Raw genomic sequence first — 13,521 nt, 5'->3', positions numbered from 1 at the left:
ATTATTTTAAAAATTATATTTGAATATCGGAATGGGAATTAGGAAATTAGAAGGAAATTAGAACAAGGAAAAAGACAAAATGCTTCATATTAGCAAATGCATTTTCTCATCAGATTGCCACTGGGGAATGAAATGTTGCACATGTCGCAAAGCCGCGGTTCCTACAAACAAACGGAGGATGCATTATTTCCCAAACAGTTTAGACGCAAGTATCAATTGCGGGACAAGAAAATTTTCGTTAAAAACACTTTTTTTGTTTTGCTTCATGATTTATATTTAATCCTTATTTAATATATATTTTCTTTTTTCCACATTCTTTTCGTTTCCATTTATATTTTTATCGTTTTTTTTTTTAATTTATGCTTTTTTCGTATTTATATATAAACAAACAGAAAGAACTGATCTATAATTGTTTTAATAATAATAAAAATTATTGTTTCATCCTTTACATATATGTATAATAGTTAAGAAGAATTGAAATCAGCTTTTGTTGATTTTCGTTCGTTCTTCCCTTTTGAAAACTTCAACTGCGGTTGATGTAAACAACATAACATAAATTAAATAGAGTATTAACTGCCAAACTTTAAAATGAAAATCATTGTCTGAGTGAATGCTGCCAGTACCAACTTTTCTCAAAGGTTAGGGGACACTTCTATTAAAGCTGGTTAGAATGATTTGACGAATTAGGGGGAAGATTCAAGCTTGACTTGCATCTTTCCTTCGGCATAAAAATTAATATACAAAAGAAAAACTTCAAAGCGTTTCAGTCAATATGGATAGTTACTTGAAATGAAGGACAGCATTACATCAGGCAATTTGGGTCATTTGAATCCTTGATTTAGCAGCGAATTTTGAGTAAATGCCAGAAAACAAAAAATGTTCGATTCGAAGTTTCTAAGCGGCACGGAACTTGCTTGAACCCTTGATTTAACGACTCAGCATTAGATATTATCATTCTCAGAGATCCCAGGATCTCTTCAGTGAATATCGATCGAAAACATTTTAATTAAATCGAATTGTGGCGAATTCAAACGTCTACGCTCGTTCGAAAAATATCGTAACATCGTCTTCCTTTCAGAGAATACCGAAAAACGTTTTTCTCTGCCCTGGCAAAATTTTGTGTGCATAATTCCTTCAGCGTTCATAAGTCGTCTTGGAAAACGTAATAGGAACATTTAAAATTGTTTGCAGTAATTTAGACTTGGAACGAAAATCAAATAAAACTCGGAAACACAAAATTCCTATAGCAGCTCCATTTGAGCAGGAATAAATTTTACTTCGTGTTTGTTTGTTGGATTTGACTTTCTTTTTACAAATGGTCGCAGATTGACTGGAAAGGATGGAGTCAACTTATTGATCAGAATCCGAATCGGAGGAATTCGATTCGGACAGTTGTAGATCGTTGTGTAGTATAAGTGCGGAGCCGTTGAAGGATGGTTGTTGTTGCTGCTGCTGAGGATTGATTTTGTTTGGTATGGGTGGTTCGTTATCGCTGTCATCTGAATCTGAACCACTACCACTCGATTCGGAGTCTGAGCTTGAATCTGATGTTGAAAGTTCACCAATTTCCTGCAAGTAAATGATAATGTTAGTTGGTTGAAGTCTCAAGTCAGCACATCGAATATTGTTTTTTAATTTGGAATCTATTATTTGCCGCTTTTAATCGCTAAGTAAAATATTTACCTCCTCCAATCGTGAAGCAGCGGCGTGTAAATTAGGTCCAGCCGAACTTGTCTGCATCATCATAGAACCGTTACTTCCCGAATAGTTATTATGTGACGGTATACTATTGTTTGCATGATGATATTGCGGTTGCTGCTGCTGCATGTGGTGCTGTTGGTGGTGTTGTGGCGCAGAAGGCATTGGTTGATGGTAATCCATACTGTTTGAATTACCCAGGACGTTTGGCATAGAACCGCCTGGAATAGCACCGCGGTCAACATCATCGTCAAGTTCAATCATTGGAATACTAGGTAATGTTGATTGAGCGTTATTCGCATTCCAGCTATAGAGAAATAGAAAAAAAAAATAAAATTAATGAGGATAGTTTCAGCGGAACTTCTCGAAGCGAAGAATTTAAATAAAAAACTTTCTTCAATTTTAATAAAAAAATAAAGTTCGATGTTTTCAGCTTGTTACTGTGAATTTACGTGAAACAAAAAATACGAGAAAAAACGTGATTTTTTGGAGTAAACGGTTTTATTTTCAAATTAAAACATTGGATGGTTGCAGAAGCATTTTTCAATGAAATATGTCGTGATTTTCATTTATCTAAATTGAAGATTCGATAATCGAGTTGGTTGCGCATCAGCCTCTTGATCTCATACTTTCAGCTCGAATTCCAGGATTATGATAAATATTCTAATCGAAAACGTGTAATGAACCTGGGGAAATGATCATCCTGAGTAGCCGAAGACGACCTAAAGGAAAGAGCTATCCCAGAACAAAAAAAAAAATTGACGAAATTAACTGTGAAGGTCCGCTCGCAAAACCTTATTATCTAAATAATGGCCTGAGGATGTCAACGATGGGAGGGAACCTCAATAACTATCTGAGGCAGAAGACACAATGATCGGGACTGTGATCCGTCGTGGATTTTGCCTTTCGATCGCGGCACTCGGCTCCGGAGACATACGACTCCACGCACGGTCGAGCCGTTTCTTTTTTTATTTTCCAGGTTTAGCTCGCGTTTTGTTTTTTTTTCGTTAGGGCGTCGCGAATTCTTTTGCTTGTTCTCTATTTTTAGACCCGATGCAGAACCACGCATCGGTATAGACACCTTAATTTTGTACTAATGACACGTGAGGGATGAAAACGCTCAAAGAACCCCCACATTCCTGAGCCTGGCTAGAACAGAGGCGTTTAAGAATTTGTTAATCGAGCACTTTGATGAAGCTACAGTCTTTGCGGGCGGCCAATTTCGCCAACTTTTTAGGTTTCTGGGATAGTTCCTCCCTCTAGGTTGTCTTCGGGCACTCAGGATGATCGTCTCATCCTCCTATTTCCTTTATGTTCAGTACAAACGGAATGAGAAAAACATACTGATAACAATACAGTAGGAACTGCACAATATGCTGATTGCAAGCCCAGATGAAGGAAGAGGGTTTGAGGTGGTCTACTTGGTACTAATAAAGTGGTCGATCGACTGTCGCGAAAGACTCTTCTGGTAAGTCCATGACACAATGTCCTCTAATGTGACTAGTGACGAATACATGTCATTGCGGATTATCTCAGTGGTCATGTCAGCGGAAAGGCAGACGGTAACCGATACCAAGGAAGTAACGGCTCCCCAGCCCCGCGAGACTAGCATTCAGGTATTACTTCGCGCGATGGGTTTGCCTCTAGGTACTCGGCCTCCTCATCCTTTGAAGTTTTCTTTTTCTTGCTTCCGTCATCAGTTAGTTTTATATTTTTAAAATTGCGAATGAAATCGCAAGCCAGTTCTCCTTCGACCTCATCATCTCCGAAAAATTGATAAACCCGATCTAGATGAATTGACTCCGCAACCGAAAAGGACCCCAAAGCTAGAAGCAGAAGATTCAACAACTGGTAGATGGCAAAAAAATAAAAGTCAAAGAAAAAGATAGATAACATGAAATAAAAAATTTCAAATTTAGTCCCAACCCTTTCAAAGAAAATATATATTCACATCGTTAATGAAAAAAATACTTACGCAGGGGCAGACTGCGGACTCTTATGCGTACCAGTCGACGGAGATCCTTGGATCACTCGTGGAGTAAAACCAACTGAAAAGAAATTACATTAGCATCACGAAAATATGCACAAAATTGAGAAAACCTACTTATTGTATTTTTCCGTGCACCAGTTGATACTCTCGTTTTCGATGACGTCCTCTGTGTACTGTTCTCCAATGGTTTTGGTGGCGGTGCAGTTACTAAATTTTTATTGGGCGGCGGTTCAGTTCGTGTCTTCTTAACTAAAATATTATTATTTAATTTTTCAAGTGTCATTGTGTTGGTTTGTTTGTCGTATATAAGAACAAATTCTTTTGTGTATTTTCTTTGATTCCCTTTGAAAACTGTATGAGGCACACCGGAACTTTCTGAAAGTAGAGAATTCCAGGATTATATATTTTAATGTATCTTTGCGAGCTATTCTTACGTATAACAAGACGAATTGATGTTATTCTTATCCTAATTTAGGTTTAGAAGATACTTTGAAAAGGCTGTCGGACAATTCTTTTGTGTCTGACATGTTTATGACATTAACTGCTGGATGAATAGAGCTTTGGTAATGGGTTGACTTGGCCTCTTGCAGGCAAAATATCAATAATGCACATTTTGAACACAATATTCCATACCAAGTACTATTCAGATTATTGGAAAGGTGGGCGCATTACAGACATGTTTAAGCCGGATAAATTCAAACCCTGACCACCAATTTGGCTTTAGACATGAATATAGTTCCATAGAACAAATACATAGATCTTTGGCTACATTTCAAATTCGCTAAAAGAAATGAAGCGCTGCACTCGATTATTTTTGGACGTATCTCAAGCACTTGATAAGGTAAGGCCTGATGGGTTTAACGAGAAGATCAAGAATAACCTCTCTAACAACCGCCGGAGTCCCACAGTGCCCACACCCTAACGACTACCTCCGCTGATATTCCCATGGATGAACCCTTAACAGCCACCAGGGGGCTGCAATTACAGGCAGAGAATTCTGAAATTGCCCAACAAATGACACATAAATATAAATGTGGGTAAAACACAAATCAATTTCACACTTCTGTGCTTCTGTGAAGTTCTATTTCAATCGATGGAATGCAAAACATACACAACTTAGAAACAATTTCAGGCCAATTTAGGATTTTAGAAAAAATATTGGTTTATGTGCAGGAAAAATCGAAAATTAGGTCTTGGCATCAAAATACTGCTCGGCGAAACACTTCTGAAGGCAATATCGTCATATGCACTCTTCAAAGTTGCCCCAAAATGTGTAAACAATAAAATCATACAAGGTAGACATGGGCATCCGCGTAAACGGTCTTTAGTCTTGGTCTTTAGTCATTATCAGTTTCAAGACAGACCCTGGTGGTTATTTTTTCAGCATTATCCCTGGATCAAAGCGAGGCAAAAAAACGAAGGTAGAGGAAGAAGTATTGATGCCAGGCGGATCATCGAAGGACGAGATAATCATCGTCGCAGTATTAAACCATTATTGGTTGCTTTCCCAAGAATGTCAGTTATTGGAAGCCGTTGAAGCAACGCAGGTCCGCTGGAGTCTTGCTCAAGACCAGCGTTGAGGCTAAACTTCCGGACATAGGCAAGGAGAAACAGGAGATGTATCTCCAGCTTTGATTCTATCGAGGTGGTCAGTGGGTACCACGTGAGTGTGTAAAGCTCAAAACGTCATACGAGATTCCTAGGAGATCGGTAGCTCGCATCTGGTTGCCGAATATCCGCATATATAAAGAACGAAAAGATTAAGTTTAGATCTTGGACTTCGAAGACAATTCCAATGGACGATTTGATGCGGAAACGGCTGGTGGACCATTGGTAGAAGCAGTATTGCAAATTACCAAGGATCCTGCACTATCTCCACAGTCAAGAAAGGAAATGCGTTTCAGAAAACCTTCTCCAACCTCAGTATTGTCGATGATACACACAAACTTTCAATCAAGCATCATATTAACCTAAATTTGACCAAGATGATTGCTACCAAAAAAATATGAATCAGTTAAACTACAATGATCAATTGACCAAGTGGTTGAAGATGGAAATCGTTGCTAATCGAGTGGTCCACTGGGCTAGTCTACTATATCCTGTGCCAAAGAAATCTTGAAAATGGAGGCTCTGGGGCGACTATCGACGATTCAATACGATAACAATGTCAGATTGGTGCCCAATCACAAATGTACCATACAAGATTTGATCCGCGCCTATTATCATGCACCAGTTGCCAAGGAAGATATTCAAAAGTCGCAGTTATACAAATTCGTCCGTATGCCTCTTTCAGTGGAGTGGGACGCAGAGATACATACACATGGTTCTTCGAGGTCTAAATTTCCGTTTTGTATACCTCTATGCGATTTTTAGTCGCGTCCACTGATATGGGGGAACATAAGAATCATCTCAATCTTCTCTTACGAGGCTCACCGAATTGAATATCAAGATCAATGCAAGTAAATGCTAGCATTATTTAAGTCGAAGTGAAATTATGCGGTGTTTCCAACGATTAATTAATTGAAATAATAAAAACTTGTTGTTTCTTTTTCGTTGGTGTGGGTATTTATTCTTGCAAATACCGATATTTCGGGGACCACTTGAAGTTGTTTGCACTGATGAAGGGAATATCGGTATTTGCAAGAATAAATACCCACACCAACGAAAAAGAAACAACAAGTTTTTATTATTTCAATTATTTAAGTATTCATCAAATCGCCAAATGAGCGATACTTAAGTAGATGGACAATTCCGTATGGAAGCCGCTTGGATTTCTCCCTAAAAAAATCACTAAGTAAATTAAAATAAGTTAGAAGGAAAAATGTTTATATGTAATTAAAACGGATCGATTTATTTTTATTTGAGGATTGAGGGAGTCCAAATTCTGCAACCAGTTGATGTCGGACCGGGCCAATGGGGAAGAAGCTTTCTTCCACATTTGTGGTGTGAAATTATGCATGTCATAGGCAACGCCAATATTGTTCCTGATGCCTTATCACGGTTACATGACCCTGTGTGCTCGATTCTACGGAAATCGGCAAATGGAATAGGAGTAGTGAGACTATTCGCTCCTAAAGTGTTGCGGCAGCGAACGTACTATTCTATTCACCGCTTATCAAATACTGGTTTCGAAGCTCGTGAAAAAAGCTGAACGCTTCATTTCTTATATAAGAATATTGTGATGGGCATTTTCTACATTTGTACTTAGATCGTAAAGTTTATCCATTTAGTTTGTCAGACTATCGCTTTAGAGTGATTTTAACATTCAAAGTGTTAAATGGCGGGAAATCCGCATGACTTTGAACTATTAAAAACTTCGTTAGTAATAGTGCGACTCTCACCAAACTTTTCAGGTTTGGAAATTACTTTCATTTGATACCCTACATGACTATATTCTGTGTAAAAAATGTACCGTCCAGTCTACCTTTATTCAGATCGAGCGAGGCGCCCGAAATTGTAGGCTGCACATAAATGAAAGCAACGCCACCACATAATTATTATGCTCACCCAAAACAAACAGCCGTGGCTCATTTCATACATACATTCATATTGATGGTATGTATATGAATATTTCCACTTTACCCTGCGCACAAAAGTATCCATACATATACTCATACGTCGGTAAATTGAATATAGTTGGTAAGAACTTACATATATGTGAATTGACTACTTCTTTTCATTAGCATATACATGCACATATTATTCATATGGTCGTCTCATGGAATTGATACTATAACTAAAAAGGAGTTGAAACAGGAAAAACAAAATGTTTTCCTATGAACCCTCGTTCATATGAGTTAACTTTAATGTGGTATCAATGAATTGATATATAATAATGACGCCATACACTTTCAGGGTGCAGTAAATTCATATGAAATGGAAAACTTTCATCTTCAATTTTACTTTAAATTTCCCACAATTAAGACCAATATTGTTGCGGAATTTTGAACTTCTAGGATAAACTTAATAATATATAAACGATAAACGTTCCCTGTGAGAGCATCGCACCTCAACATCGGCCGTTGATTGCCGTTTTGCGAAACAAGCGACCGATAAAACAGCGTGAGGAACGCACTGGCCCGCCATGCATCAAATGGTGGCGATTTCGTGAGAAGAAGGAAGGCAACCATTACGAATGTGGAAGAATTGTGGAACTAAATTAAAGACACGATCCACAAAGCGGCCTCTGTAACCCTCGGGGTCACCAAGCTAGGTAAGCGGTACATCAACCGAGGTATTTGGCCTTGGAATGACGATGTTGAAATGAAGGTCCGTGAAAGGAAATACCTCTCCCACAAGTTTCTCGATGATAAAACAATCGCCAAATGGCAAATTTTTAAGAAGGCCAACCGAGACGGAAGGAAAGCGATCGCTGTCACCCGAGCCACCCGATGGCAAGGGAGATCAGTATCGACTTGTCAAAAGTCGATACAACTACACAGAATATCGAAATCTTCTATTGCGTTAATGACAAGAAGGGTACATTGCTTACCAACCATCGAGCCACGACGGATAGATGGCGAGAATATTTCGAACAGATTTCAATTGAAAAATTCTTTCATTTTCCACTTCGACAAGTATTGCTGACATTTGGAGCCATTCCACCTGTCAGCGCAATTGAAGTCGATGAAGCAATAAAACGAATGAAATTTGGGAAAGCAATAGGACATGACGACATCGCATCTGAGCTCTGGAAGTGAAGAGCACTGTGGCTCAATGAACGCTTTTATCGGGTTATTGAGGAAGGTAGAACACCATTTGACTGGTAAGAAAGTACCGCAGTTCCAATATAGAAAAGAAAGGTAGTCCAGGCGAATGTCAAGAACTGCGGAACTACTTGCATTTCCAGATTTAGAGAAAATATTTTACCGTGTGCCATACGAATTCGTCTGGTATTTTTTAGCCAATGGAGAACTGCGTTATGAAATTGCTTCACGCATTAGCACAATTTGAATGAAGTGGCGTTTCTGGTGTCCTTTGAGATCGACGTATCAATGAACTTTTCGAATCTAAAATTTACCGAAATGTCATCCGTACCGTCGGTCACTATGGTTCTGAGTATTGACCGACTATAAAAGGCAATGAACGATGTCTTGCGGTAATTGAGACGAAGATGTTGCGTTGGACTATTGGCGTGACACGTTTTGATCACATCCGAAATGCGGATATCCACGATCGATATGGGGTTCCACCGATCGTGGAAAAACTGCGTGAGAGGCGTCTTCGATGGTATGGTTACATAATTCACGCTAACGAGAATTCACTTCTCAAGATTGGTCAGCACATCGAAGTCGATGGTAAACGACCAAAGGCCAAGACAATGGCGGCTTGATACGCTGGATGGGGATTTGAAACCCTCGCGATTGTATCTAGTTCAGGCATTTGATAGAAACAAACGGCGAAACCAATCACGACGAGCCGGCCCCGCTTGTGAATGGGACAAAGGCTGAAGAAAAAGAAGAAGACAAAAAGTCACCGTCAAATCACCAAGCTACATCTAAACATTGACACAGTGCCGACAGTTTTATTGGAGCGAACTATTCGCCTGCTGAAATGGTTTGTGGAGCATCATTGATGTTTCCTGGAGACTTCTTCGTCGAAGACAGTTCACCAATAGATCCTGTAATTTTCGTCTGACGAGACATTCATCGATTAAAATCAAAAACACTAACATCACATTACCGATCGGGCAGCATTTTTGTTCATAAGCAATTGAAATCTTAGAGTCATGACTTTTGAGAGTCGATTCTAGTTAAAAGCTTACAACCATTCGCCGGCCTTCGTTAAGCGAATATCGGACTGAGGGTATAGCATCACCCTATTACAAAAGTGATGTTGCAATATATCATCACCTAACATTAGCGCTCTTCTAGTACAAGTCGCAGCGGCAATTGTCGATGCCGAGTATCGGGCTGACTTTTGGATTAATTTCGGGGCCATGTGCATATGGGGATACAGATTCTTGGCTTTAAGTTATAGATTGTAACCTTATGGATTAGAATAAATGTCGGTTGCTGTATTGCGGCGTCTACGTAATATTTATTAGTACAAGCATTTCCTTGGCGAACTTTGATGTGAAAAGGTGATTTTGATTTTGTGTGTGACAAACTTTAATTATGCCAAGCAAAGATAACACCTAAGTAAAGTGATGCTCGTTTGCAAACATTAGGATTCCCTGTCCTGAATATATTGTACTATTGTCTTATATCCTTATGGAATCTTTGATTTTTTTCTACTCTTGCATGAAAGGTTCATTCCTTCTTCAATGATATGTATTGCCACCGTTGTATACTTTACGTTTTAAATATAATAAGTGCATGCCAAATTATTCCAGTACTAAGTAATATCCAAATACTACTTTGCAATATCACTTTTTCCAAAAACGTACCAAGGCAATGTTTTGTGCATCTCTAGTCACAATCAATAGCATGCTTACGACCTTTGTGTTCATAGAAAATTGGAGTGAAACGATATGCTGGAGTGTTTGGGCTATTAGGTTTTGTAAATGAAATGGTTGTTGGAAGTACCTGGTTTGTGAGGAAAGCGGTCCATAAACAAACGTGGGCCTCTCCAGATGGGACCACTTTCAACCAAATTGACCACGTGTTGATTGAACGCCTCCACCTCTCAGCCTTGATGAATGTCAAAACATATAGGGGGGCAATATAGACTCAGATCACTATCTCGTTGGCATGGTGCTCCGAGCTTGAATAACAACACCACTCAGAATCCCCTCTGACAATCAGGTGAGAGTTAACACTGAAGCCATCCACAACACAGCTCTCCGCAATACCTATAAGACTGAAATGGATGCCGCAATAACCGCAGTCAACAGAGATCCTCGAACAAATGATCTGCACAATCGCCAACCGCAAAAAAGAGTCGGAACGGCTGGTTTGACGATGAATGTAAGCTAGCAACGGAACGGAAGAATGCTGCATACCGAGTAATGTTGCATTCTCAAAGGAGACGGGCACGCGTGGAAACGAACTCCGCCGAGTGGAGAAGCGACTTCACAGACGGAAAAAGGAAGCCTGGGAGAACCAACAGGCCTGTGAACTCGAAAAGTGCAGTGAGCAACCGCACCGTGAAAGTTTTACCAACAAGTCAGCAGGATGAAATCTTATATACCTCGATGTTCATCCTGTCAGAGACAAAGATTTCCACAGAATGGACATATTGGAGCGATGGGTTGAGTACCTTGATGAACTACTGAACAACCAGAACATCGGCGAGTTGCAGGTTCCGCTAACTGAAGGTGGCGGACAAATACTGCCACCACCAAGTATAGAACAAAGAGTCCGTGCAAATCATCGGCTTAAAAATCATAAGTCGCCAGGAGCCGATGAAATTACAGCCGAATTGATTAAATATGGAGGCGACCAATTACAGCAAAAGGTTCATCAACTTGTGCTCAAGGTGTGGGACAGCGAATCAATGCCTGACGACTGGCAACGAGGCATTTTCTGTCTCAAACATAAAAAGGGAGATATCACATACTGCAGGGGTATCACGTTCTTGAATACCGTCCATAAGATATTCTCCGCTATCTTGCAAGGCCGGATAGCCATACGCTTTTCTTTCTGCGCAAGCGATGGAAAAACTGTTGAGTATGGACATCAGTTGCACCATCTTTTCATCGACTTTAAAGCTGCCTATGACACCATCGCCCGGGTAAAACTGTACATGAACGAATCCGGTATCCTGACGAAATTGATAAGACTGACTAGGCTGACCCTGACCAATGTGCGAGGCTAGATAAAAGCAGCAGGATCATTCTCAAGACCATTCGATATCAACAACGGTTTAAGACAAGGGGACCCTATCATTCATTTTATTTAACCTGGCCCTGGAGAAAGTGATCCGTGATGCTGAGGTAAATGCATGAGGTACGACCTTCTTTAAGTCTCCCAACTACTGGCCTATGCTGACGATATCGACATCATGGGAAGAACGACCCGAGACGTACAAACTGGATTCATCCAGATCGAGCAGGCGGCGCGAGATCTTGGGCTGCACACCAATGAAGGCAAGACAAAGTATATGGTCGCAACGTCAGCACCGAAAACCAACCAAACAACATCATCATATTTCAGTTTACAAAAACTGTTCTGTTCAAAACGTCTCACCATAGGGTCAAAGCTCTTACTGTACAAGACAATGATCGAGTCCTCGTGTATTCCTTGGAGACTTGGGTTCTTAGCAAGAAAAATTGCGAACTCTTGGCCGCCAAAGAATTTTTGGCCCCCTATATGAGAATACACGATTCCGTAGCCTACATAACGACGAAGCCTATGAGTGATACCATGGCCGTAAAGTTGTGGATAAAATCCGGCTAAATAGGTTACGGTGGGCGGGTCACTTTATCCGTATGGATGAGGATGATCCAGCCGGAAAGTTTATAAGGGCAATATCTAAGGTAAGAAAAGAAGACGAAGCAGACTCAAGACAGTTTTTTTGTGGACCTCGGCGTAAAACCGGGATGTCTGGAGTTCTTTAGGTGTTCAATAATTCGTCTTGTTATGTTTCGCTCCTACCTTCCGCAATCGCTCGATAAAAATTGTTCGCTGCATTCGTCACAACGAACCATTCATGCTTATTGCGGATATTTATCAAGGCCAGAAACGATAACATTTTATAGCGTTGCCTTTCTTTAAATAAAGACCATGTTCACTTACCTAAATTTGGCACTGTTACTGTAACTTGGTTGTTTGCGCTGACATCCACATTGGCAACCTTACTAAGGTCTACGCTGGCTGGTTTGAAATCATCTGCAAAAAAGGACAAAAGGAAAGATTGAAAGGGAACATTTCGTACAAGTCTCAGAACTTACATTTCAATGTATGAAAGGATGTCTTGTTGTTTTGGGGGGAAAACGTCTTGCCCAACTTGAGCTCACGAATCTCAGGTCCGATGCTGGATCGCTCCATGTTTGTTAGGCAGTTCGCTGGTCGCAGCAGTAGCTCGTCAACTTCGTGGCGAACGGAAGGTTCAGTTAAGAGGAAATGAAGAGATTCTGGAGGACTTCGGCGATAGCATCGACTGTTACAACATAGTCCTTGAAGAACAAACTTGCTCCCGTGGCACTGGTTCGACGACAGTCTCAGCCTTTTGTTACCAAACAGATCGTGGTGGAAAATATTCCAAAATTCTAATCTTGGAAGGAGAGTACACCCAACCAGTAATGAATCGTTGGCCAGAATACTATCCTGCGTCGCTTTAGACTCTATTTAGGCTTTTCAGTTCAGTGCGATATCGCTAGGAAGGGGAAAAACTTTCACAAAACCTAACCTCGAAGTCAGGCAAATTCCAGCTGTTCTCGCCTAGCGAAGCACAGCATTTACCCTGAAACGATGCAGTATCACGCCAAACACTTAGCACTCTGCAAAATTAGATCTCGCGACCGTGCAACGATGCAAAGGCCTTGGAAACTCTCTTATTTCCCCGAGGACGTTTGACGCCTCTTCGTTCTTGCCCTTTCGCGACGTCACACAAAATTGAGAGATGTCAGACAACTGGAAAAATTACGTCTTCGCGTCGTGCAATGTATCTGAGCGCCAGAGGAAACGCTTGTTGCAGTCCTTCGCAGGTGCGGGGCGATTCTTACATTTTGCCAGCCACACCGTGTAAACGACTTTTTGTCTTAATTCGAATGTACCTTCACTTCTTGCACTTACGCCATTCCCGATTCCCGTTCGCGATCTGTCACTCGTGCTCTAGTATGCAATACCCTCGGACGGACGATCGGTCGACATTCGCGGATGTTCGGCTGTCGTAAACATATGATTGGCGGTTATTGGAGTTGCCTGATTGAGGGTAGTACTCTATTTTCG

General features: G+C 40.5%; 1 protein-coding gene across 1 annotated transcript; it reads right to left on the bottom strand.

Annotated features, from left to right (window-relative positions):
* Positions 1-245: 245 nt before the first annotated feature.
* On the bottom strand, positions 246-12,918 carry LOC119654009 (ell-associated factor Eaf; the record flags this gene model as incomplete). Its single annotated transcript, XM_038059171.1, has 6 exons — positions 246-1,569; positions 1,684-2,005; positions 3,674-3,746; positions 3,803-4,063; positions 12,367-12,459; positions 12,522-12,918. Coding segments are annotated over 6 exons (1,365 nt in total), but the record flags the coding sequence as incomplete, so codon positions are not given.
* Positions 12,919-13,521: the final 603 nt, after the last annotated feature.

Source organism: Hermetia illucens, chromosome 4 (genome assembly GCF_905115235.1).
Source record: "Hermetia illucens chromosome 4, iHerIll2.2.curated.20191125, whole genome shotgun sequence".
In the NCBI taxonomy this organism is placed as follows: domain Eukaryota; kingdom Metazoa; phylum Arthropoda; class Insecta; order Diptera; family Stratiomyidae; genus Hermetia; species Hermetia illucens.
The sequence above is the reverse complement of the archived record's forward strand: the minus strand, read 5'-3'. Positions and strand labels throughout refer to the sequence as shown.